Source organism: Acinonyx jubatus, chromosome E2, assembly GCF_027475565.1.
Source record: "Acinonyx jubatus isolate Ajub_Pintada_27869175 chromosome E2, VMU_Ajub_asm_v1.0, whole genome shotgun sequence".
NCBI classification, from domain to species: domain Eukaryota; kingdom Metazoa; phylum Chordata; class Mammalia; order Carnivora; family Felidae; genus Acinonyx; species Acinonyx jubatus.
In genome coordinates, this window is record NC_069396.1 from 12,136,371 (window position 1) to 12,162,283 (window position 25,913).

The following is a 25,913-nucleotide window of genomic DNA, read 5'->3' on the forward strand; positions in this document are numbered from 1 at the left end:
TCTGTCTCCCTGCCTCGTGTCTTCATTTCCTGGAGCTCTTAACAGGATAGGCCTGACCAGAGTTGGTGCGGTGGTCGTTATTAGTTTTCTGCCAGCTGGGGTATGCCCCTTCCCTATTACTTCTACATTCAGATCTGAGTCGGATGGCCGGATGGACACGCGCAGAATGCCCCGGGTTTGGTGCGTGGTGAAGGCAGAAGTCCACTTGAGGTTAGGCTAGCGTTTTGGGGTCTGCATGGGGGCTGCAGCGAGCGCATGGGGGTGGTAATCCCAGCAGTCTTCCCAAAAGAGGGGGCGTTTGCTTAGGCCTTGAGGAGGGGCGCGTTCTCGCTCTTACTGGAGGGAAGGGGACATGCATTTGGGGAAAAGGAGATGCCCTCGGTGCTAGCCTCGCAGGCTGGTAGCGGGTGGATGCCTAGGACCTGGTGCGGGGTGGGGGTGGGGTTAGGGGCGGTTCCACTGGGCGGCGCGCGCCCGCGCCCCTCAGGCTGGCGGGCGGCTCATTTGCATGGGAAGCCACAGTGGCCAATGGGCTCGCACGGCCGGGCATGCTGGGAGCCGGGCTCCGCCGGGGGGCGGAGGCTGCGACCGCGGCGGCGGGTGGAGCGAGGTGGAACCTTCTGTGGGTAGTGGTGGCAGCCGCAGGCGTGGTGGCTGAGGCGGCCGGACCCAGACCGGGACCCGGACGGCTGCCGCCCTCTCGGGGCCCCGAGGGCGCGCGGCGCGGGCAGCTTGGTGTGCGCCCTTGCGGGGAGGCGGGGCCGCAGGCCGGCCAGACACGATGAACTACCTGGTGAGTGCGGCAGACGCGGCCCCGGGTCCGGGAGCGCAGATCCGGGCGGCGTCCGCGTACCGGCTTCCAGGCGACCGCCCTGCCCACGCCCGGCTCGGTCCCAAGCGAGAAAGAGATAAATGTGTGGCATTTCCTGCCGGACCTGCGGGTCCTGGGAACAGCTGGGCGCTGGAGTCTCCGCGGGGTCGCGACCGGGCCGGGGTCCGAGGTCTGAAACCCCTCTCCCGCCGCGGCGGGAACGCCGGGAGGCAAGGACTGCGGAAGATCCCAGAGCCTGTGCGCCCACGGGGCGGTTAGAAGGGCGGGACTCAGGGGCCGCTGGCCGGCAGGAAAGTTCCTGGATCCGGGAAAGTTGCTGGCGGGAGTCCCGTTCTCCCCCTGCCGGCCGCCGCCTGCTGGGTGACCTTGGGCCTGCGTGACACGCCTCCGAGCCTCAGTTTCCTCAGCTACAAAGAGGGGTCCGAGATTCCTTGGATCGTGAACTTCTAGGAGGCGTGGATTTCCAGCAAGCGGGATGGTGGTCCATCTCTGTTTTCGAGTGGGGAGCAGCCCCTACCCGCCCCCAGGCTAGGGGTTGAGCGAACAACTGCGTGGTGATTGAGGAGGTGTTGGTGCGCCTGGAGCACCAATCCTGGGTTTGTTAATGATTCACCCCCAGCCTGCCAGCACCGGATTCCAGGCCTGGGGGCAGGCTCTTCTAGGCCTTTACCTACCACGATTGCAAAAACTTCTGTAGAAGCCGGATCATGGCGGTGGGAGTCCATGGCTGCACCGTGACCCCGGGTCCCAGCATTTGAGGGTGGAGCTTGTGGAGGGACTGGGCTGCCACTACCAGGGCTCCCAGCCTCTCACTGCTGCAAGAGCTACATACAGCCCAGAGCGGTTTTGGAGGAGTCGAAGTTGGCGATTTGCTGAGGGCTAGGGTGCTCTAGGACCGAGGGTGGGTTAGTGCCTGGAGAGATTTTTGGGGTCTTGGATCCCAGACTGGGGACATCAGCCCACTCATCGGTCTTGAGGACAGGAGTTTCTTTTTCCTCACCTCTCCCCTGAGAGTCTAGGCTGGGAGGCACTCTCCAGGTTTGCTGTTGACTTCTGTGCCCATTTCAGCCAGGCTTGGACATGTTCCTTATCCCTCTGGGCTGGGAGACACATCTTCCTGTGCCCATTTCCTTTCCCAGGTGGAGAGCTGATGATGTGATGTCCCAGGGTGGAAGAGTCGACTGGCCTAGAAGAGCAGGTGGGTGCTGGGACAAACCCTCCTGGCACCAGCACCCTCTACCCACTTGCCCTGGGCAAGGAAGGAGCCCAGTGGGAACCGGTGGAAGCCGGGCAGGGCAGCCCCAGGTGCTGCTGGGACTGTCACCCTTGGTTCCAGGAGGAGAGCTGGAGCCTCTGGCCATTACAGTTTGCACGAGCCAGGTGTGAGTGCTGTGGGCTGCTGGCACCATCCCCTCAGGCCCGGAGAAGGGTTTGAAGTAAGGGCAGCGCCCCTAGGGCGTCTTGAGCAGGAAACGCCCGCGAGACAGCTGCTCTCCCCGTTGTCATACAGATGGGGAGACTGAGGCAGAGAGGGACAGGTACTTGTTCTCACAGAATTGGATCCAGAACTTTGTCTCCTGGTACAGCCCCATGCTCTGTGCCACAAGTGTTCCACCACACCCCCTCCCTGATTAGGAGCGCTCTGGTCCCTGGGGTGCTGTTGTGCTGTGCTGGGGCTGCCAACTTGGTGGGGTCCTTCTGGCTCCGGGGCTGTGTTTCTGTGGTCCCTCCTGGCATCCATTGTGCTTCTAGGAGTTCCCACCACCCTTTTCTCTTGGGCCTGGAAAACTCCCTTCCCCACCTCCTAGGAGCCTGTAACTAATTGGGACAGCCAGAACCAGAGGCCAGTTGTGCCCCGCAGGAGGCTTCTGGAAGGGTGAAGGGCAGTGTTGGAGTCACACTTGGTGAGTGAGTTGTAGGGTTGAGGTGATAGGGATCATTCTCCAGCACAGATACTGGGCAAGCTCCTCTTCCCCTGGGTCCTCAAGGCCCCTCAACAAGGGGCTGAAGGGTGGTCTCCCTTCAAGGAAGGGGGTAGGACTGGGCCCTCTAGCCCTGGAGAGAGGCCCTGGCTCCAGTGTCTTGCTGCCCTAATTCCCTTGCATTTCTTTCTTTCTTTCTTTCTTTCTTTCTTTCTTTCTTTCTTTCTTTCTTTCTTTCTTTTTTCTTTCTTTCTTTAAGAGAGAGAGAGAGAGAGAGAGAGAGAGACAGAGTGCAAGCAGAGGAGGGGCAGAGAGAGGGAGACACAGAATCCAAGTAGGCTCCAGGCCCTGAGCTGTCAGCACAGAGCCCAACGCTGGGGCTCAAACTCATGAACTGTGAAATCATGACCTGAGCCAAAACCAAGAGTCAGATGCTTTCTACCCTGGCACCCCTTAAATTTTTTTTAATGTTTATTTTTGAGAGAGACAGAGCATGAACATGAGCATGAGTGGGGGAAGGGCAGAGAGAGGGGGAGACAGAGAATCTGAAACAGGCTTCAGGCTCTGAGCTGTCAGCACAGAGCCTGACGTGGGGCTCGAACCCACAAACTGCGATGTGAGATCGTGACCAGAGCTGAAGTTCCACGCTTAACCGACCCACGCAGGCGCCACCGTCCCCCTGCCCCCCTTGTACTTCTGAGTAAGGAGTGGAGTGAAGTACTGGCCTGGAGTGGAAGCAGCTCAAAGAGGGAAGCAGGGCCCCATCTCAGACCCTCATCTCTACTGTGCATCCCAGAAATCAGGGGTTCGGTACTCTTTTTTGAGCTAGAGAACCCCACTTTTTGTGCCTTCGTGTTCCCCTCCATTCTTGCCCAGGCAGATGCTGCTGCTTTAAGGGTTGCAGCAAGTTATCATTTAGGGCTGGAGAGTGGCAGTCCGCAGGGGGCTTTAGATGTCAAGGTGGAGAAACTGGGGTCTTAAAAGGAGTGAGGTCCTTCCTATCCCCCCTGGGGTGTCCCTTCTGCCTTTTCCCCTCCGTGATGATGACTATCTGGGGCTGGTGCTATCCCTGAAGTAAAGGTCGGCCTCATGCTGAGCCCTCTTCAAGAGACTGAATCCCAAGAGGGGACCAGCAAGGCCCCAGGGATGGAGAAGGAGAGCAGTGGGTGGTCAAGTGCGCAGCTCTGGCTTCTGGCAGCCTGGGTCAGTTACCTGAGCTAGGTGGCAGTGGTGAGGGTTCTAAAGGGGTTGGGGACCATTCCCAAGCTGTTAGTAGTTGGAATGGACTGCAGGATAGAGGGCTTTGCCTTCCTACCACCTTGGTGCTCTGACTCCAGCTTGCTTGTTCTCATCATCTGTGGTGTGTTAGGGGCTGCAGGTGTTATGTCCTACAGCAGAAAGGGCCTGCCCATGCCACCTTTCCGTCTGTGCCCAGCCTCCCAGGGACAGTGCCTGGGATGCCCTGGCAAGGGTGGGGGCAGGGTCCTGCTCCTGGCCCAGAGCTGGCTCCGGAGACAGAAGCATCTGCTGGCTGGGCCATGGCTCATGTTTGTTTGAAGGAGCTGCTGGCAGTGGCCATCACAGGTGGATTTTTAGTCCTTCATTCAACAGACCTAGTTTCTAGGTACAGAGTATCAGACACGGGACTGAGGACCCACATATAGTCCCAGCTCTGTTCTCTGAGCCTCAGGCACTCCTGAGGTAGGTAGGGCAGGAGCTGTGCTCCTCTTGGGATGGCTCTGGAATAGGGGTTGCCCACAGTCTTGCTCCTTGACAGTCGAACACTGAGAACTTGAGCCCAGACCCTGGCTACTCGCTTGTCCCTGGGTGTATTAGGGGAGTGACAATAAGGCTGGCTGGGATGGAGTTTCACCAGGGACGAGGGTGTGGGCCTGTCTGGGAAGGGAAGGAACTCTGCCCTTATGGTGCCATTAGAGCCTGGGAGGCAGGGGGAGGGGGTGGTCAGGACCCTTACCAGTGGGCCTTTGGCTACTGCCTTTCCAGGGGGATTCTCCAGGCACCAGGGAGCAGGGGTTGTGGATGCACACTGCCATTCAGACACGCATGCATTGAACCTATATCCATTAGCCACTGGGGGCTCCTTGAGACAAGCAAACAGAATACCCCAGAAATAATCTTGGCCCAAGTATGAGATGGTTCTGAGTATGAAGGGAGCTAGTGTTTCCCAAGTGACTACTGTGTGTGAGGCTCTATGTTTGGAGCTGGGGTGTGTGTGTGTGTGTGCTTGTGCACGCGCGCGTTGGTGCTGAGGGACAGGGGGGAGTTTGAGGAAAAGGCCTGTCAGATTTCCGCTCTTGGCTTCCAGGGACCTAAGCATCAACCTGGAGCCTTCCAGCTCTGCTTTATCGTAGAGCCCAGGTCTGCCTCTGCTGCTTCCTGACTCTGTCCCTAGCAAGTCAGGTAACTGTTCTGTACCTGTTTCCTTGTCTGCAAGATGGAGGTAATCAGTCTCTCATAAGGTTAAAAGGGATGACTGAAGTACGCAAAGGAGCCTGCTCCTGACAGAGTTCGTCGTTACTGCTGTGACTGTAGTGCTGTGAACCTGTCCGTCATGTGCCCATCAGCCTGGTGTCTCCTCACCAGTTCCAGCTACCAGGTCATGCCTTCCTGCAGAGTCAGGGTTTAGGGATACCCAGAGCACATCCAAGGCTCCCCAAGGCAGCAGGCGAAGCCAGTGGAGAGACCCACATAGGCGTCAGATGGCTGCAGTCCTCCAGACATGTGCCCCCCTGTGGCCAAGTCCCAGCTACTCCATGTCTGAGGGCACACCTGGGCTGGGTGGGTCTGGTGCCCACAGGGCCCTGGGACACAATGAGGGCTATTCTCAGAGTCAGGCGGGGCCTGTGGGGCAGCCCTGTTAGCCCCCATGTGCGACAACCAGGGTGTTGTTCTGAACGGGGCCTGGCAGTGTCGGCGTTGAGCTAGAGGTTCTCCTTTCCCCTCCTTCTGGGGTGAGTGAGCCCCACGTTGTCGTCCTGGCTGCCTCAGGCATGGCCACACCGCTACCAGGGAGGCTTGGATACCACCTTCTGTAAGGGGGGCTTCTGCCTAAACCCGCTCATTCAGGGCCAGGCTCTGTGCACATGTGCCTGAGGGTTCCATACTGAAGGACCCCACCCCTGCCCTTCCTCTCCTGAGCATCTGGGTCAGAGGGCACAAAGTAGGCAGTAATGAGATGCTTGGGTCAGCACTTTGAGTTGGGGGCAGTGGGGAGCGTGTGCTCAAAGAGGGGCATGGAACCTTCCTGGAGGAGTGCCACCCAAATCCTGTTGTGGAGTAGAACACAGCCCAGGGTTTCCTAGAGTCAGGCATGAGGTTGGCCAGAGGCTTGGGGCAAGTCCGGCAGCACTCTCTATGGTCCCCTGGAAACACGTGGCTGGCAGCGTCTGCATGGACTGTGATGGCGCCCTGGCAGCGTGCCCCTCTAGACGTCATAGCTGTGCCCCCCTTATGAGATGGATGGGAAGGCCCTGATTGGCGCAGCAGTGAGGGAGGCTGGGAAGCTAGGTTCTGGGGGCGCTGGCCCCTCTTCCGTGCTGGGGCAAGTCTCTGGGTCTTGAGGAGTGTGTCCGGAGTAGATATGCTCAGATGCTGTAGGCTTTGCCCTGGCCCGGCTTACCTGCCATGAGGTGCCACCACTGGATGACGTCTACTGAGGTCTCATGCATTGTCCCAAGGCATCCTGCAGTGAGACGGGCTCCGGCCTGCCTGCCACTCCAGGGCCACAGCCCTGTCTCCCTCCAGCCTCTTCCTCCTCCAGTGCCCCGGCTCATGCCCATCCTCTGCCAGTATGCGCTTCCCTGGCTGGTGTCATGGTTGTCTGGTTTTCATTCTTCATGAATCATCTGAAGGATCACCTCCATGGAGGGCTCATCTTTGGCCACTCTATATGCAGTGGCTCTGTCCCGCATTATTTTTGGCAGTGCAGTTTTCCCCCCTGCCCTAACAAATTGTCGGGTGTTTGCTCCACTGGAATGTAAGTCCCATGCAGATAGGGCCCTGGTCAAGCTAGACCTGCACCATCTTGCAGAGCCTGGCCCAACACCTGACAGAGAGCAGGAGCCTGGCAAATCTTTTGTTAAACAAAAGAACAGTCCCGTGAAACCAGGCCTGTGGCCTTAGCACAGGGGATCTGGCTTCTCAGAGGCTAAGAGACTTACCCAGGGTCACCCAGCAGTAGAGGGAGAACCAGACCCAGGTCTGGTTTTAGTTGCTTGACTTGGAAGAAGGAAGGAGAAGCAAGGAGGAACATGTCTCAGGAGCAGCTGGGGAGGCTCAGAGGCCCAAAGCTAGGGTGCTCGGCCAGCTGGAGTGCCCAGTGCCAGCAGTGCCTAGGACTCAGGAACAGGCTGTGGAGAGGCTGCTCCTGGGACTGTGGGTGGGGGCACCAGCTGATGCAGGCAGAGGCGCTCCTGGTGCCAGGCACCCTGTGCCACGTGCCCAGCCCAAGAGGTGCTTCCCAGCCTGGCTCCAGCCGCCCCAGACTATACAGTTGCAGTCGTTGTTGGCCTTGACTGCTCAGTGAGCTCACGCCAAGGGGGTGGGGGCTGGCCACCCTGGGTGCAGGAGGCCCCACAAGCTGTCCTGGGCTGGGGCAGACCCTCCCCCTCTATCCCTGTCTCCCCCCCCACCCCCCCGGACCTTGCCCTCTTTAGAGCCTTCCAGCTTCCCGGAGCACCCAGCACTGCCTGGCAGGGCCTGGTGGAGGCCCCTCTGCCAGCCTTCCTTGGGCTGTCCTCCTGAGAGGTGAGGGGCCTCAGAGGGGCAGTCCCCTCTGTCTGCACCCCGCCCCCTCTGACTGGGCTAGAGGGGAATTTTCCCGTGACTCACTCTGCTGGCACTTCCTGTGGTCACCAGGGCAGGGGCTGGGGGGGACCCACTGGGGTGGCTCTGTGTTCTGGGGTCACAGGGGGAGGGTGGGCCGAGTGTCCCGCCCCCTGACGGGATGTGATTCCCTGAGGCAGGCTGCAGACCATATTTGGGAAACTTGCTTTTCTTGCAGGCAGCTGGGAGATGGGGCCCATGGGCCCCCATGGGCTGCAGGACAGCCCCTGCCCCTGTCTGCTCCTCCTGGGGCTGTGGCCTCTGGACCTGCTTCGGCCTCCTCTGTCCCATCCTGACTTGAGGCCTAGGAGGTGGTCCACTGTTCTTTTTCAGGATGTGTTTTGTTTTTTCTTCAACCCCCAAGCCTTGTTGAATACAAACTGAGAAATTCTCAAAAACAGGAAGAGAGAGCACCCCATTGTCTGAAACATTTACACTGTACTTTTATAAAGTTTTTTCTTTTGTTTTCTCTTAATTTTTTATTTTTACTTATTTATTTAAAAAAATTTTTTTTTAAACATTTATTTATTATTGAGAAACAGTGAGAGATAGAACATGAGCATGGGAGGGGCAGAGAGAGGAAGAGATACAGAATTTGAAGCAGGCTCCAGGCTCTGAACTGTCAGCACGGAGCTAGACGCGGGGCTTGAACCCACAAACTGTGAGACCATGACCTGAGCTGAAGTCGGATGCTTAACTGACTGAGCCACCCAGGCGCCCCTGTTTTTTCTTAATTTTTTAATGTGTATTTATTTTTGAGAGAGGCAGAGAGACACAGAGTGCGAATCGGGGAGAGGCAGAGAAAGAGGAAGACACAGAATCCGAAGCAGTATCCAGGCTCTGAGCTGTCAGCACATAGCCTGACGCGGGGCTCGAACTCATGGACTGTGAGTGAGATCATGACCTGAGCCGAAGTTGGACGCTTAACCGACTGAGCCACCCAGGCGCCCCTCAAACATTTACACTGTTCATCTTACCCTCTCCCCATTTTTTAAAAGTTCAAGTGACATTTTATTGAGGATGATTTATGCTTCAGTGCATATTTAATCATTATAGTCATGACATGGGCAGTGTTGAAGTAGCCAGAAGTTTCGAAGGCCTTTGCCTCAGTGCTCACCTTGTTACTGGGGTGAAATCTCTCTTCTGTGCTGTCCATGAGCTGTCCCCCTGGGCTGGGTTCTCCCCTGATCCAGCCTCTCTTGGTTCCCAACTTTCCAGCTTCTGGCTTTGTCTGGGTCTGGAGGCTCTGAGTTGCTCTGGAGAAATGGGCTCCCAGCTGATCCCTGTTCCTCCCCTCCCTGGGACGCCAGAGCAGCCCTGGTCTCCTCTCACCCAGGCACCTCCTTTGCTCTTCCCTCTGCTGGGAACCCTCTATGGTATCTCTGGGCCTGACCCGAGCCTGGCACCTGCACAAAGGGAGTAGCGCAGCAGAGCCCGAAGACCGAGGACATGGGGGCCTCCCCAGTCCCGGTTCTTTATCCCGGGTGATGCTCGGGCCTGCTAGCTTGGGCTGTGCTGTGCTGTGGTCCTCCTGCCTCTATCCCAGTCTCCCCAAGGCCTTTCCCATGTCCCACACAGGCTGCTTGGCAGCAGGGCCTTTCTGTGCCAGGGCCATGTGGAGTTCATGGCCCTGCTCTGCGGTGGAGGGGGAGGAGGGTTGCTAATTAATGGAGCCCTGTAGTGCGTGCTTCCGGGGTGGCCGGGAGGGTTACCAGGAGAATTACAGGGTAAAATGTGGGGCTGGTAGAGGGTATTGCTCTTCTGTGGTCACTGTCTTTTGAGACCCCTTTCTTATTTTGCTGTAATTTCCTCATTCCTGATGTCTGTCTCTTTTTCAGAAGCATCCCTGCTAATGTAACGTGTCTAGAGTCTATCCCTGGGTAAACGTCTGGAAAATAACATAGAGTTGTTTTGTAGACATTTATTACATGTACATAAACGATTCTGGGCCATAGATCTGCCTGTTATTTTGACTCAGGAGGGCGTGGTTGACCTTCCTTACCAGATACCTAGACACCTGCGGGCGCACAGAGCAGAATCGCAGAGATGTCTCGCTGTGCTGGTTGGACCCTGAGCATCCTTCGTAGTGGTCTTGGCCATTCCTTTTCCCCTTCAGAGAACTTGCTGTTTTCATTTTGTTGGTTTTCTGTTGGTGTTCTTATCTTTGCCTTGCTGAGTTGGAGAAACGCCTCCAGATTCTAGGTTGATCCCTCTCGTCATTGGTGATCTGTTACCCTGTCAGTTTTGTGTTCTCCCCCAGGCAGTAGAAACCATTCACTTTGGTGAGGTTGAGTCCATCCATGTGTCATTGTTGTTGTTACCTTATGTTTTGTGCTTTGGGGATCTTTGTTTCTAGAGTTGTATTTCATAATTTTTCCCATTTCTAGGCCACAAAGATACTCTCCCCGATTTTTTCTTTTATTAGAGCTAGAGTTGTGTCTTTGACACTTGGGTCTTTAAATGTCCTTTGTTTATAACACAAGGCAAGTGTGTGGACTGATTTTTCTTCCTACGGTGAGTGAGTTCTCATACCACCCGTGAAGCGGTCTTGTCCTTCCCATGGCTGTGTGGTACCACCTGCAGCGTCCCACGGGTTCCCCAAGCATGGGGCTGTCTCCGGGCCCTGTCCTGGTGCATCGGCCCCGTGCCAGCTCGCTGATGCGGAGTTGTGGCACATCCTCACAGCTTGAAAGGAAAGTGGAGTGCCCATTTGCATCTCATTTTCAGAACTGACCTGCTTATTCGTGGACCTCTGTTCCTCCATTTAATTCTAAAAGGATTCTCCTCCTTTGGTCAAATTCCTTAAAAAAAAAAAAAAATCCTCCTGGCATTTTTGTTACAATTGTAACTTATTAAGTAAGCTTGGGCAAATTGGCCTTTTATAGTGCTTAGTCATCCCACCGTGAACTTGGTATGTTTTCCCCTTTATTCAGGTTTTTCCTTGAGCCTTTTGGCAGAAAGTACACATTTTTTCCCCTGAGGTCTCCTGCTGTCTTTGCTTGATTAATTCCTGGATAACTAGTAGCTTTTTGTTGTTGTCGTGCGATGTCTTTTCTATATTTCTTTCTCATCAGTTACTGATTCTAATTTGTTGGAATTATGACGTAGATGATCATATGGTCTGCAGATGGTGACCGTTTTGTCCCTGTATGTCCCCTCCCCACTCTCTCGTTTCTTTCCTCTTGGCTGATTGCTCTGGCAGGACAGCAGGACTGTTGAGTTGGAGCAGGGAGGGTTTGTATCCTGTTTTCTTCCCAGAACGTGGTGACCATTATTTGCATTATTACTCTTCTCCCCAGTGTTGTCATGTGACTTAGGGAGTGGCTTCCCTGGAGTGAAGGTGGTGGCTGCAGTCGAGAGGATTTTGAGGCTTATTTGGAAAATGCCAGCATCAGCTGGGCCTCTCTGCTGGTGGGGGGTGGGGTGGGCAGAGCCCTCTCTGCCACTGAGCCCCTGATGCACATCCTCATGCACACCTGCTTCCTCTCTCCCCAGAACGTGCTGGCCAAAGCCCTCTATGACAACGTGGCTGAGTCCCCGGATGAGCTCTCCTTCCGCAAGGGTGATATCATGACGGTGCTGGAACGGGACACACAAGGCCTGGATGGCTGGTGGCTCTGCTCGCTGCATGGGCGCCAAGGCATTGTGCCCGGGAACCGCCTTAAGATCCTGGTGGGCATGCACGACAAGAAGCCAGCAGGGCCCGGGCCTGGCCCACCTGCCACCTCGGCCCAGCCCCAGCCTGGCCCCCACGCCCCGGCTGCCCAGTACACGCCCATGCTGCCTGCCACATACCAGCCCCAGCCCGATAGCGTGTACCTGGTGCCCACCCCCAGCAAGACTCAGCAAGGCCTCTACCAAGCCCCTGGACCCAGCCCACAGTTCCAGTCTCCCTCAGCCAAACAGACATCTATGTTCTCAAAGCAGATGCCCCATCACCCTTTTCCCAGCCCAGCTCCAGACCTTTACCAGGTGCCCCCAGGGCCTGGCAGCCCCGCCCAGGATATTTACCAGGTGCCACCTTCTGCTGGCATAGGACATGACATCTACCAGGTGCCCCCATCCATGGATGCACGCAGCTGGGAGGGGACGAAGCCACCGGCAAAGGTAAGGCTGCCCTGTCAACCCCCCTGGCAAGTTTTGCCCGGGCCCTGGTTTCTGGCCCCAACTGAGTACCCTTGGCGTCTCTAGGGCTCCAGCTGCACGTTTCGTCTGGGGCCAAGATGGGAGGTGAGTGTTTGGGGAATGTGTTCATCCGTCTACTGAAGGTGAACAGGTAACCCACAGAGAAGACATCCAAGCTGGCCTTGAATCATGAGGTAGCCTTCAGTGGACAAACCCCATTGGGAGGGTGTCACCAGCAAAGGATGCAGTCTCTCGAAGGCCTGGAAGTCTGGAAAGGGTGGGCAGGCGGGACTTGGCAGGTGAAGCCCGAGCAGTAGGCTGGGGACCAACCGCCAGGGGTGTGGTGCTCCTGAGGAACCAGATACCTGCCTGAGGGTGAAGGGTTTTGAGTAGAAGTGTCCTGCGCACTGCATGTTCTAGTGACATCATTCAGCCCGCAGAGTTCAGGGGACAGGGCCCGGTGAGGGTGGGGGACACCCAGGAGAGGGAGGGGTGTTGGGGGCGCTCAGTAAAACTGTTACTCGAGAGCAGCTGAAAGTGAACAGGAGTCGATTGGATACGAGACTTTGTCGTATGCCGTGGTTTGGATGTGAGCGGTGTCAGGCTGACAGCACCTCCGTGGGTATCAGGGGCCACACCTCAGTCCATCTTGTTCCACCATCCTCGACACGGGGCTTGGCATCTCATGGGCCAGGATGGTTGCCGCGTCAGCTCCATCCAGTGTGTCTGCATCGCAGCCAGCAGGGCAAGGGGGAAGACCAAGGGGAGAGGCCAGCCTCCTGTGCCTGGGGCTCCCACGAGCCCCCTGGGAGTGCGTGTCAGCCCCCTGGGTGAGCATGGAGCGCATCTGGCATTCCTGGCTCCACGGGCGCCCGGCCCCTTCTGTCCTGCGGCACGTTGGCGGGCAGCAGAGGGACCTGTTCGTGATGCTCGGACAGTGGGGAGGACACTACCTGGGGCGTTGCCAGAGTAGGGTCTCTCAGAGGTCACCTTGCACGCTGTTGCCAGGGGATGCGGGGTTGAGGGACAGGGCCCTGAGGGCGGCACCCTCGGCTCTACACAGGCCTGCCCGCACGCCCCCCCCCCCAAGTCCGTCCACCTGTGCGAAGGAGGAGGCTCTGCCCCACTGGCTGCTCTGGGCTGAGTCGGGAGCAGCCTCTTCTCCCCTGCGGCCTGTGTCCTTCCGCGTCCAAGTCCCTTGAAGATTCGGGGAGTGAAATTTCCAAGGCCCAGAAGCAGAGGAGGCCTCCCCCATATTTTTGAGGACAGAGTTGTGGCACCGGGCACTCTCTGTCTCCTCCATGCTGTTCTTCCCTCACAGCTCGCTCAGGAGGACCTTGAGAAACCCACCCCTGCCAGCAGGGAGGGCTCCCGAAGCCAGCCCAGCCCCAGCTGCCGGGCTCACCCCTCTGCAGAGGGAGACCGCGGCAGGCAGTGTGCCCCAGAAGCCCTTAGGAGAAGCCGCTGGACTCTGAGGATCAGCTCCCTGAGACCCAGACCAGGCCTCGTGTTTGTGCCACGTCTACTCTAGAGCCGCCTGTGTCTGGGGAGACAGTGGCTGAGTGGGCGCTCCCCTCACGGTACCGAGCCTCTGTCCTCAAAGCGTGTCCAGGGCTGAGGTGGGAGCCCTGCCCATTCTAGCTGGGCAGTAGTCAGCAGGCAGCGTCAGCCTGCCCCTGCCCACAGGGTGCAGCTTGGTAGCCAGGAGACCTGGCCAGAGGTCAGGCTGGCCAGCTGAGGGTGGAGCTCCATGGACATTGGCCACCAGGGAACCCTGGGTCACTGGCTCCCACTTCCTGCCCTCCCTGCTCCTTCAGCTGCCTGGCCAGAGATGGGCCGCTCCTAAGGTGCTTTAGGGAGAGGAACAGAGCCCTGCCAGGGAAACACCTGTCCTGTGGGGAGGTGGCAGGGAGCAGTGCCTGGCTGGTGAGCCTGAGGACAGGCCATAGTCTATCCCCCTGTATGCTCACACTCACAGACACACACACAGTCCCTCTCTTGGTCACGTGCGCGCTCTCTCTCTCTCTCTCACTCACTCACTCACTCACACACACACACACACACACACACACACACACACACACACGGCACATCCCCTGGAGAGGCATGCCTTTTCCCCTGCCCGCTTCTCTCCCTGAGTCTTTATGGACAAACTTGTCGTGGTGTCTGTGAGGTTGGGGCAGGCGCTGGAAGCCCCGTGGACCAGGAAGCAGCAGCAAGACCCCTGTACTGGGCTGTGGACTTGAACCCACATTTTGGCTGTGGTTTCTGGTTCCCTCCCTTGTGAAGGGCTTGTTCTCAGGTTCCATCTGGGCTCACCTGGCTGCCCAGAGCCTGTGTCCCCAAGGGCCCTCATCTGGCTGGTGGCCTGGGAACAAGAGCCCTGTGTCCTGGGACTTGGTGGCTCTCCTGTAAGAAGCCTCGTCTCCTCGCTTGGGCAGCCTCGGTTGCATCTGCTTTTATATTATGATCATGAAACGGTGCTTATGTGTTGTAGAAAACACACAATGTACGAAAAAGCGTGGAGAAGAGATTCCCCCGTCAAGAGGTGATCCCTGGGAATTTGGGCATATTTTGTCTAGCATATTCCCTGTCTTGCAGAGATTTGTATGCAGACTTTTGCATTTTGAAATTGTAAGTCCCACAGTTATCAGAAGCATTTTCTTGGGTCCCTGAAGTGATTGTGATCGCCACACCAGATTTTGCTGCGTCACCCCCTCCCCAGGGATGGATTCCAGGCAGTTTCAGATTGCACGTGTCTCTCTTAAAATGAGGCGATAAACGTCTTGGTGCGCGCTTCTTTGCCCACATTTCATGGTTCTGCTTTCATTAGTCTTGTGCTCCCCCTCAGAAGTTTGGGAAACTGAGGCTTCTGGTTCAGGGGTAGAGGTCAGGTAGGGTGAGGAGGTAACCTGCCAGGACCGGGTAGAGTGGGCGGGGGGGCCTTGGTATCCAGGAAGCTACAAGGTGAGCGATGAGAACAGTGGCCAGGAGACACAAGAGGAAGAAGGGTCAGATGTCCGGACCCTCGGCCAGAGTGGCCTGTGTGGCTGGGGAGAGAAGTTGGGGCCACGGCACAACATGAACATCCTCTGGGCTGGGACGTGGATGCCAAGGGCAGGAGCAGGTGGGGCCCGCAGAGAGGGAGGTGTTTTTGTGAGGTCACTTTTGGGGGAACACCTTTGGGTCAGGATCTGCAGCTGTGCTAAGGGGACAGCTGTGGCGCTGGGTCAGGCATGGGGGCAAATGGAGTTGAACTCAGAACCATTCCTCCTGGGGAGCCCAGGAGCTTGGAAGGGGACCTGCACCCAGCATGTCCCTCACTCTCAGTGAGGGACCTGCTAGGTCCCACAGCACTCCTGCTCCAGAGAAGGAATCTAGGGCTCAGACAGGAAGGGGCGTGCCAGAGCAGGAGCCGGTCTGGGTCACGTGGGGTGACATCCACTTTGCAAAAGGGGGAGACCAGCAGCCAAGCTGCCTGGAGAGCGACTGGGGCCCCGAGCAGAATGCGGCAGGTGGTGGTGGCCTTTCCCATTGGATCTCCGGGGCCTTCTTTGGCTCCACGTCTCCCCCCTCTCTGCAGATACCCTGACGGGGCTGCCCTGCCTAGCTCTGTGGTCTGTCTTTGTGGGTACTGTGCGTGTTTTCTCTGCGTCTGTGTTGGCCTCCTGCACTGCTGGCGTGTGCATGCGCAAGAGCACGTGGGTCTTGGGTCTGGGGTTCTGCGTCTCCTCCCGGGCTCTGGCTGTGTCACCCACCCCCGGCGGCCTCAGGGTCCTGCTAATGGGGCCTCAGGTGCAGAGCAGGGCAGACTGTGATTAGCAGGCTCAGCAGCTCTCTGGAGAGTAGGTTTCCCTAACAAGCTTTTCCCCACTAGTGGCTGCCTTACAGTTTTTTTCTAGCAGAGAACATTTGCTGGCCAGGACAGCTGCTTACTGTCACCAGCTCAGCTGCAGGAGTGGCAAGCTGCCGATAGCCTGGGCCTGGGGTCCAGCCCCAGAGCCCTTCCGCCTGCCCTCCCTGCTCTCTCTACATTCAGGAGGCACCGTAGGGGCTTGCGGTGGGAGTGAGCGGGGTCCCCATCTGCCTTCTGGAGTCAGCAGGGCCTGGAGACGCTTTGGGCCTTGCCTCGAGGCCCTGCCAACCTGCCACGTCCCGCCAGCCCCCGCCAGCCCCGCCTGCCCTGTTGTTGGCAGGTTCTAGCGTCTAAAAATAGCTCTGGAGGAGACTCAAGTCTGGGGCTCAAGGAGGGAGATGAGTCTGGGGAGGGCCGCCAGCTCTACTCCCAGACACGCTGGGGGTGGGGTGGGGTGGGGTGGGGTGGGGTGGGGTGGGTGGGGAATACCCCCGTGGAGACGCTTCCACAGAGAGGCTGTGCTGCTGGGGAGGGGGCCAGAAGGATGCATCAGCAGGAGGCTCTGCCAAGCCCCAGGCTGATGAGAAAAGTGCCGGTGCCCACGCGGTGCCCACGCTCCGGGGTTTGGGTATTCTGCTGCTCCTGGAGTACCTAGCGCTTGCGTGTGAAGCCTGCACCCTCCAGGATACACGGGCGTGTACAGCTGGCTGTCAGTGCCATGGGCACTGGGGGCCAGGCATGGTCTGCAGGGTTCTGGGGGGGTATTGAGCCTGAGGGCCAGCCCTGCTTCCCCTCCAGGGATGTGTGTGGGGAGGGCCTGAGTCAACTCTGTTCCAGACGTCCCCTTTGATTAGGGAACAAAAGGCCTTTCTGTCCCAGAGTGCTGAGCTGGGAGCCTTGTGGGGGAGGCGTGCCCTGAGCTGGGTTCCATCCTGCCAGCCCCTCCCACTGGGCCGCCTGCAGCCTGCATGGCCGGGGTGCTTGCCGGGAAAGAGGCTGGTGTGAAGGGCTCTCAGCAGTTTGCTGTCCTGGACGCCAGGCCAGGGAAGGGCACCAGAGAGGGGAACGTGTTGGCCCCTTCTGTGGGCCAACGACCCCTAATTAAGGTCTTCTCCTTTTCGGGTTAGTGGTGGCCTTGGCGGCCCTGTGGGCGTGGTGTATTGGAGCGCGGGGGTCTTGGCTGTAGTCTTGGCCACTCCCTCACACCCACACCCAACTTTGCAGAATAGCCCCAGAACTGGCCCTGATGGTCTGGGAGTCTTTGGTGGCCCAGCCCTCAGGAATCTCCCCAGCATATGCTCGGTTGATGAGGATGACAGGGGCACCACTTGCTGCTCTCCAGGCCACCACCTTCTGGGAGCCCCAGGCGCCAATTATTGGGACCTCCTGCAGGCCACCTCTGGGCCCAGCGTGAGGAGGGCACAGCCTGGCACTATCCTCTCTTCATCCTGGAGCCAAGAAGCTGGTCCTGCAGTCGAGAGAGCCCCTTACTGGAAGCCTTTCTGAGGAGGGTGCAGCTAGGAGGTGTTGTGAGGCAGGGACATCCCAGTCAAGCCCACTTGTATGCTCCTCTGGAACCTTCCAGGTCATCCACCTGTAGAGACTACTTGACATTTCCTGGCCAGAACCAGATGACTCTAAATAAACCCTGGGGGTTCTAGTGCTCCCCAAACACTTTGTGCTTTGAAGAAAGGGTAAAGGTAAAAGGAATGAGAAAACCTTGCCTCTGACTGGCCTCCCAGCCCACCTTTGGAAACCCCCGCACCCTCCCTGTGTACCTCACCCACCTCATGGGGGTGTAGAGTCTCCCCAAAGACCAGAGGATGGGTCCCGGAGGCTGGTTTCTAGGCTGGAGGTGACAGGGTGGTGACGGTTGGCTATCTGCCCCCAGGTGGTGGTACCCACCCGTGTGGGACAGGGCTATGTGTTCGAGGCCTCCCAGCCAGAGCAGGACGAGTATGACATCCCACGCCACCTGCTAGCCCCGGGGCCCCAGGACATCTACGACGTGCCCCCTGTTCGGGGGCTGCTTCCCAGCCAGTATGGCCAGGAGGTAGGTATTGGGGTAGGGGTCGGGGTGAGGGCCTCAGCCCAGCCCCACTCAGGGAGCCGTGCTTTCTCTGCCTTGGCCGGGGTGGCCCCAGGGGAGGAGCTGTGTGGTTTCTGCTCTTCCCATCCCCTCAGGTGGCCCTAGTACCCATATCACTGCACTTTTCTGTCTCAGGTATATGACACGCCCCCCATGGCTGTCAAGGGTCCTAATGGCCGGGATCCATCGCTGGATGTATATGATGTGCCCCCCAGTGTGGAGAAGGGCCTGCCGTTGTCCAACCACCATGCTGTGAGTAGTCAGGGAATCCTGGGGCCTCACGGGCTGAGGCCTGATCTCTATAAAGAGTTTTGGGTGTGCCTGTGCTGTGGGGTGGGGACCCATGTTTGCAGGGATAGAGGCAACAAGAAACGTGATAACAGGCGCCAGCTCTGTCCCTTGCTCTGTGACGGAAGTAGAAACTGAGTGCTCCTTTGAGCTTCAGCTTACTTGTCGGCAAGAGGACCACTTGTAAGGTCTTCTTTAGCAGGTTCTTGAGAGGATCACACAGGATATTAGAAAGGTGACCACAGAATTTATTAATTCAAAGCAAGACACTTTTCTTTTTTTTAAACGTTTATTTATTTTTGAGAGAGACAGAGACAGAATGCGAGTGGGTTAGGAGTAGAGAGAGAGGGAGACACAGAATCTGAAGTAGGCTCCAGGCTCTCAGCTGTCAGTGCAGAACCCTGCGCGGGGCTCGAACTCGCGAGCTGTGAGATCATGACCTGTGAGATCATGACCTGAGCCGAAGTCGGACGCTCAACCGACTGAGCCACCCAGGCGCCCCAAAGCAAGACACTTCTAAGAGTGAAAGGGGGACTAGTAATTATGAGGGGCATTGGGCATAAACCAGGACCGTCCTGGGCAAACCAAGGTGTTGTCATCCTAAACATAACACAAATCTTCCTAGCTTCTGCCACAGAGTCGAGAATACGTAAATGGTGGTGGTGGTGGTAGTGATGATGAAGACGATGGTGGCGATGATGGTGAGGGTGATGATGACGATGGGGTGAGGTGGTGGCGGTGATGTGATGCAGCGGTTGTGGTGGTGATGATGGTGACGGTCATGGTGGCCGTGATGGTGGTGGTGGTGGTATGACCGCTGTTCTCTCACCAAGTATTTATACTTACACAGTGAATTAACTCATGTAATCCTCACAACAAACCTTTGAAAGAGTTCTCCCATCTTCTGGCTGAACAGATAGGCACAGGGAAATTGAGTCACCTGCCTTACATCCCGCAGCTAGTAAGCAGTGGAGCCAGGATTTTGAGCTCAGGTCTGGCTCCACAATTGGGCTCTTAGCCACAACCTGTGTGGACAAGAACCGTGACACGCGTGCGCACCTGTGCTGTGTCTGGATGTGTGACTGGGTGCTGATCCTCAGCTCCCGGAGGGGTTGGGCGGGCACCCTTGACCGCTCCTGTGCCCCCAGGTGTATGACGTTCCTCCGTCAGTGAGCAAGGATGTGCCTGACGGCCCACTGCTGCGTGAGGAGACCTATGACGTGCCCCCCGCCTTTGCCAAGGCCAAGCCCTTTGACCCAACCCGCCACCCGCTGGTCCTCGCCGCACCCCCTCCGGACTCGCTGCCGGCTGAGGATGTGTATGACGTGCCGCCCCCCGCTCCTGACCTCTATGACGTACCCCCTGGCTTGCGACGGCCCGGTCCCGGCACCCTCTATGATGTGCCCCGTGAGCGGCTTCTTCCTCCAGAGGCGTCCGATGGCGGCGCGGCTGATGACACCGTGTACGCGGTGCCGCCCCCGGCGGAGCGGGAGGCCCCTGCTGATGGCAAGCGCCTGTCGGCCTCCAGTACGGGCAGCACACGCAGCAGCCAGTCGGCCTCCTCCCTGGAGGCTGTGGTGCCGGGTCGTGAGCCCCTGGAGCTGGAGGCGGCTGTGGAGGCCCTGGTACGGCTGCAGCAGGGCGTGAGTGCCAGCGTGGCGCACCTCCTGGACCTGGCGGGCGGCATCCCCGCGTGTGGAGGCTGGCGTGGTGCCTCCGAGCCTCAGGAGCCGGCGGTGCAGGACCTGCGGGCCGCCGTGGCCGCCGCCCAGGGGGCTGTCCATGAGCTGCTGGAGTTTGCCCGCGGTGCCATAGGCAATGCTGCCCACACTTCTGACCGCACGCTGCACGCTAAGCTTGGCCGGCAGCTGCAGAAAATGGAGGATGTGTACCAGACGCTGGTGGCCCACGGTCAGGCCCTTGACGGTGGCCGGGGAGGCCCGGGGGCCGCTCCCGAAGACCTGGACCGCCTGGTGGCCTGCTCACGGGCTGTGCCCGAGGACGCCAAGCAGCTGGCCTCCTTCCTGCATGGCAATGCCTCGCTGCTCTTCAGACGGACCAAGGCCCCTGTCCCGGGGCCTGAGGGGGGCGGCTCCCTGCACCCCAACCCCATCGACAAGGCCAGCAGCATCCAGTCCCGGCCCCTGCCCTCACCTCCTAAGTTCACCTCCCAGGACTCGCCAGATGGGCAGTATGAGAACAGTGAGGGGGGCTGGATGGAGGATTATGACTACGTCCATCTACAGGTAGGTGCCCGCCTTGCCCAGCGTCCCCAGAGGATTCCCTGGGGGAAGCCTTCTGGCCTCCTCCGGGGCCTAGTTTTGCCACCCCTGTTACGGGGACCTTAATCCCCTCCACACGGAGGGCTTTTGTGGCCAAAAGAGAATTTGGGCCCCAGTAGGCTCAGTGAGTCCCTTTGCCCACTCTCTTTTTTTCATTTTTATTGTTAAAATTTTTTTATTTTTTATTTTAGAGACGGCTTGTGTAAGCAGGAGAGAGGGGCAGAGGGAGAGAGAGACAGAGGGAGAGAGAGACAGAGAGACAGAGGGAATCCCAAGCAGGCTCCATACTCAGTGTGGAGCCTGACGTGGGGCTTGATCTCACAACCCTGGATCATGACCTGAGCTGAAATGAAGAGTGGGACACTCAACTGACTGAGCCAACGAGGCATCTTTGTGCCCACTCTCTTTGACCTTCTAGGCTATATGCCCCCTGCTCCATACCCATTCCTCTACCTACCTATTGCCCTTTAGATCGACCTGGCCGTGTCATCAGGGGTCCTGCAGTACCAGCCAGGGCTGGGCTTCTCCAGTGACCAGGGCAGGAAGTGCCTCTGTTCTGTCTCAAGAGATGGATTCTGAAGTATAAGCAAAGGCAGAGATAGTTGTGGGTGTGGGGTAATAAGTAAAACAAGAAGATGGGAAGATGGGGTAGGGATAGGCCTCTGAGCAGAGACCTGGGTGCCAGCTGAGTGCCCTGGTAAGGAGCATTCCAGGTTGAGAGGCAGCAGGTGCCAGGTTGAGAGGCCAGGTGGTCAGGGATGGATGAACAGGCCCCGTATGCCAAGGGGAGGGGTTTGAATGTGATTCCTGGTGTGGAAGCGGGGGCAGGGAGGATGACCTGGCCACACGCAGTGTACCCAGCCCTTTTCTGGGCTAGAGGAGGTGAGAGAGGCCGCAAGAGCTGCCTCCTGGGAAACTGTCCCCACTCTGAGTCTGATGGCTGCAGTGTGAGCCTGGGCCTGGCTCGCAGCGCCACCTGGTGGCTGGCTTCCCTGCCCTGTGCCTCGCCAGACCTGTGGGGGCTTGTGGCTCAGCCCGGTCCTTGTGTCTTGTCTCCAGGGGAAGGAAGAGTTTGAAAAGACCCAGAAGGAACTGCTGGAAAAAGGCAACATCATGCGGCAGGGGAAGGGCCAGCTAGAGCTGCAGCAGGTGAGGATCCCCAGGCTGGCCAGCTTCTCTCTGCTTGGGCTGCTCGTGGGCCAGTGAGCCAGCCAGGCCCCGCTCAACTGTGTGGCTGTCTCCCCGTGTGTTTGTTGGATTTGTGTGTGACTTATTGTGAGAGTAATCATGGTAAACCTTTTAGGGAGCACATACACAAAAGTGTAAGACAGGGAAAAAGCCCCAGAGGTACTGGTGGTGCACTGGGGCTGGTTTTAAGCCCTGCTCCTGCCCCTGGGGTGACCTCTGTCCATGTGTTTGAGATGATACTTTGTGAATAGTTAGATCTGCTTTTATCCCAAGGTTTTTCCATGGCATCAAACCTTCCTTATAAATTGTTTTTAAAGGCCTCATAATATCTATTATTGTTGACTGTTTACGTTGTACCCAGTTTCCCTGAGTATAATGATACTACTGTGCTTATCTGAAGACATAGAATTTTCTTCATACTTTGGATCATTTCCTGAGGGTGGGAAAGGGATTTTTTTTTTAAAGAAATAAGGAAGTTTTATCTGATTATGAAAATAATAAAAAACTGAAACATAGACTAGCACAAAATAAGCACAGAAACATCACCCATAAAGTTGTCCTCGCTCCACCCCTCCACCTCCCACCCATTCCCCCACCCCCCACCCCCCACCCTCCACCGGTCAGGGGGAAGGATGGTGTAGGTGAGAGCCGGCTCCATCCTGAGACCCACAAAGCCACAGTTTGCCCAGCTGTGAAGTGGGGATCATAGTTATATCCATCTCAAGGTAATTGTAAGGAGTGAGTAAAGAATGTATAATTCTTAGGAAGTGCCTGGCCCATATAATGTACTCAGTAAAGGAACCAAGGGTAATTATTAGGTATCTCTCTGTCCATCCATCATCTGTCTGTCTGCCTAATAATATACGGAATCTCCACTGATCAGAGAAATGAACATGTACTTTATCTTTCTCTGGACCCTTCCAGCATTTATTTATCCAGTCCCTTGTTGGTGGACATGTCAGTTATTACTTCTGTAAACGGTGCTGAGCTGAATATAAATCTCTTCATGTAACTGCTTGATCACTTAGAGAAATTACTAGAAGCTAGAATAAGAGATAGGAGTATAGATGAAAAACTCTAAAGGTCTAGAGCTCTTAGGCCAGAGCATAAAGCACAAGTATAATATGGCAGGTAAAATGTATGGACAAGGGTGTTGATTGCTCTGTTTCCACATCAGTGAAAGATCTAGAAACCCCCACCCCAAATATCTAATATTGGAATACTGGTTGATTAAATAAAATATAAACATTCATACAGTAGAACAGTATGTAGCTATTAAGAATTGTCAGAAAACAGGAAAGACCCTGCAGAGTTCAAACTAAAAATGAGTGTGCTTCTTGCTGGATATGAGAGCCGAGTGGTGAGTTTCACCAGGTTGCTGCCTGAGGAGGAAAGTCTGAGTGTTTCAGATATTCGGACAGGGCGGTTCCAGGGTGGTTTAGCCAATTAAGCCTTGAAATCTTGGATAAAATAGAACTTGTCTTTCCCTGAATCTGTGCACAGCTGGTCACAGCCGCTTAGTCCCCTGGGCAGAACCAGCGCTGGTAAGGACACGTCAGTCCACGCTGATAACTCCCAAGGCAGGGGCTGCCCATTGTAGAAGTTTCCCTTTCCCTCCTCCTGTCATGACTGACACGAAGCATGTGACCTACTGTTAGGTGCTAACAGTAGAATATAAAATACTATGTTTTCAGTTGAGTCTTGCACAACACGGGTTTGAACTGCATGGATCCACTTACACCTGGATTTATTTCAATAAACATATTGGAAAAGTATTTTGGAGACTTAAAACAATTTGAAAAAACTTGCAGATGAACCACATAGCCTAGAAATACTGAAAAAATTATTATTGTAAGAATACAGTATATAATACATGTAACTTGCAAAATACATGTTAATCAACTAGTTTTGTTCTTGGTAATGCTTCCAGTCAGCAGTAGGCTATTAGTGAGTAGTTAAGTTTTTGAGAAATCAGAAGTTACTTGCACATTTTCGATTGCATAGTGAGTTGGTGCCCATAAACCCCATGTTCTTGAGTCACATGTACTGTGTTTCCAGTCTACTAATTAAAAAGGAAATAGGAAATAAAAATAAAAAAATAAAAAGGAAATAGGAATATTCATGTGTAAAGGAAAACATCTTGAAAAATAGTCACCAGTTTTTTATGTGAATTTTGTTTTCTGAAGTTTTACACATACCATGACCTACCTTTTTTCTTTTCTTTTTTTTTTTTTTAAAGTAATCTATACATCCAATGTGGGGCTCGAACTTATAACCCCGAGATCAAGAGTCGCATGTCCTACCAGCTAAGCCAGCCAGCGCTTTCTTTTTTTGTTTAAAGTTTTTATTGTAGGAAATTGAATATATTTATAAAATTAAAGAAGACAGTGCCGATACCATTCACCCAGCCCCAATCCCTCAGCACAATAGCTAACCTGGTTATCTAGCACCCCTTCCCCCCAATTTATTTTGGAGACATTATATCATATCATCTGTAAATACGTTAATGTTTGATTGTAAAAAATAATTTATAGGGGCATCTGGTTGGCTCAGTTGGTTAAGCGTCCAACTCTTGATCTTGACTCAGGTCATGATCTCAGGGTTATGGGATCGAGCCCCGTGTCACAGAAAGATAATTTACCAGAATTGTACTTTATCAGAGGTTATTTCTGGGTGCGTGGGTTTCCAGGTGACACCTTTTTTTTTTCTGCTTAATGTATTTGAATCTTTTTACAACGTATATGTTAAGGACAAAAATGTGTGTGAGTGTGTGTGTGTGTGTTTTTAACTCATTTTGAAGTACGCATAGATTCGTAGGAGGTTGCAGAGAGAGTACAGAACAGTCCTGTGTGCCCTTCACCCAGTGTCCCCCAAGGATTGTGTCCTAAGGCAGCAGGGAACAGCACCCACACCAACAGACTGGCGTCCCGAAACGCTACAACTGCTCATTTGTTCTCCGTTTCTATCCTTTTGTCATTTCAAAACTGTTCTGTAAATGGAATCCTACCTTTCTGAGATGGGCAGAAGCTCCTTGGAGGGGACCCGTGCGCGGCCTGTAGCGCAGAGATAGCGGGTTTCCTTTGTGCGTGTGGCTGCGATGCTCACTCTGCTCTCCCTCTGCCCCAGCTGAAGCAGTTTGAGCGACTGGAGCAGGAGGTGTCGCGGCCCATCGACCACGACCTGGCCAACTGGACGGCGGCCCAGCCCCTGGCCCCAGGGCGGCCGGGCGGCCTGGGGCCCTCGGACCGGCAGCTGCTGCTCTTTTACCTGGAGCAGTGCGAGGCGAACCTGACCACCCTGACCAACGCCGTGGACGCCTTCTTCACCGCCGTGGCCACCAACCAGCCGCCCAAGATTTTCGTGGCGCACAGCAAGTTCGTCATCCTCAGCGCCCACAAGCTGGTGTTCATCGGGGACACGCTGTCACGGCAGGCCAAGGCGGCCGACGTGCGCAGCCAGGTGACCCACTACAGCAACCTGCTGTGTGACCTCCTGCGTGGCATCGTCGCCACCACCAAGGCTGCCGCCCTGCAGTACCCGTCGCCCGCCGCCGCCCAGGACATGGTGGACAGGGTCAAGGAGCTGGGGCACAGCACCCAGCAGTTCCGCCGGGTCTTGGGCCAGCTGGCCGCCGCCTGAGAGCACGGGACCAGAGAGGTGGGGGTCGGGAGGAGGGCGGCACCCGCCCTGAGAGAGTCGCCATGCTGCAGGCGTGGGGACAGGCACCCCAGCTCTGCCTGGGCCTGGTGCCCCAGACTGTCCAGGGGTTTGTACATATTTATGATGGGGCAGGATATGGGACGGGGCCTCCTCGGAGGAGCCCAAGCAGAGCTGGACCCCCCGGGAGCCGAGCCTGAGGAGGGAGCTGGTGGTCTTCCCTGAGTACCCTGGGGGCCAGGCCAGCCGCACAGGCCCCCCCACCCACATGGCCTCAGACGACCCCTTGAGCTCCCTTGAGCTCCCTTGAGCTGACCCTCGACCCACAGGAGTGCCATGTTCCCCCGACAGTGCAAGCGCCACTGTAACCAGGAGAAGAACCCAAACACTATTTTTCATTATTGATTTTCCAATCATTTGACTAATAGTCTACATTTAAATAAAAGTTTAAAAATGAAAAGCGGCCTCTGGTGTGAGAGGCAGGAGGGCCCCTGGGTGTGCGCAGGTGTGTCCTTGATCTCAGATGCCGCAGGGGAGGAGCAGCCGATCGAGCGGATTTGTGGTGATGCCATGGGCAGTTCTCTCGGGAGGATAAAGAAAAAGTGGGTCCCTTCAAGAGGAAACCAAGGCCCTGGGAAACAGGGCTGGGCTAGTGGCGTGAGGCCAGGGGTCTTCTGCAAGGTGGGGGCAGGTGTGCCAATGGCCCTGAGACCTGGGGAGCTGGGGCTGCTGGAGAGAAGCTCTGTGACACCAGCGCTGGAGGCTGGAGAGGCTCGGTGAGTGTGGAGCCCGCGGTGAGGTCCCACGGCCCCCGGCCAGAGCGAGGGCC

At 56.3% G+C, this 25,913-nt stretch overlaps 1 protein-coding gene across 3 annotated transcripts in view; it reads left to right on the forward strand.

The window, feature by feature from the left end:
* Positions 1–25,544, forward strand: part of BCAR1 (BCAR1 scaffold protein, Cas family member) — a 38,186-nt gene extending 12,642 nt beyond the window's left edge. The window contains exons 1-8 of one of the 3 annotated variants that reach the window (XM_027076227.2): positions 575–793; positions 11,095–11,706; positions 11,791–11,829; positions 17,472–17,633; positions 17,805–17,921; positions 19,106–20,203; positions 21,299–21,388; positions 24,554–25,544. In XM_027076227.2, coding sequence (XP_026932028.1) covers positions 782–793; positions 11,095–11,706; positions 11,791–11,829; positions 17,472–17,633; positions 17,805–17,921; positions 19,106–20,203; positions 21,299–21,388; positions 24,554–25,066 — 2,643 coding nt within the window. In that variant the 5' untranslated portion in view covers positions 575–781 and the 3' untranslated portion in view covers positions 25,067–25,544. Of the gene's footprint in view, positions 1–574; positions 794–11,094; positions 11,707–11,790; positions 11,830–17,471; positions 17,634–17,804; positions 17,922–19,105; positions 20,204–21,298; positions 21,389–24,553 lie in introns of those variants that run through there. The other 2 variants (XM_027076226.2, XM_027076228.2) reach the window with 2 other exon arrangements.
* Positions 25,545–25,913: the final 369 nt, after the last annotated feature.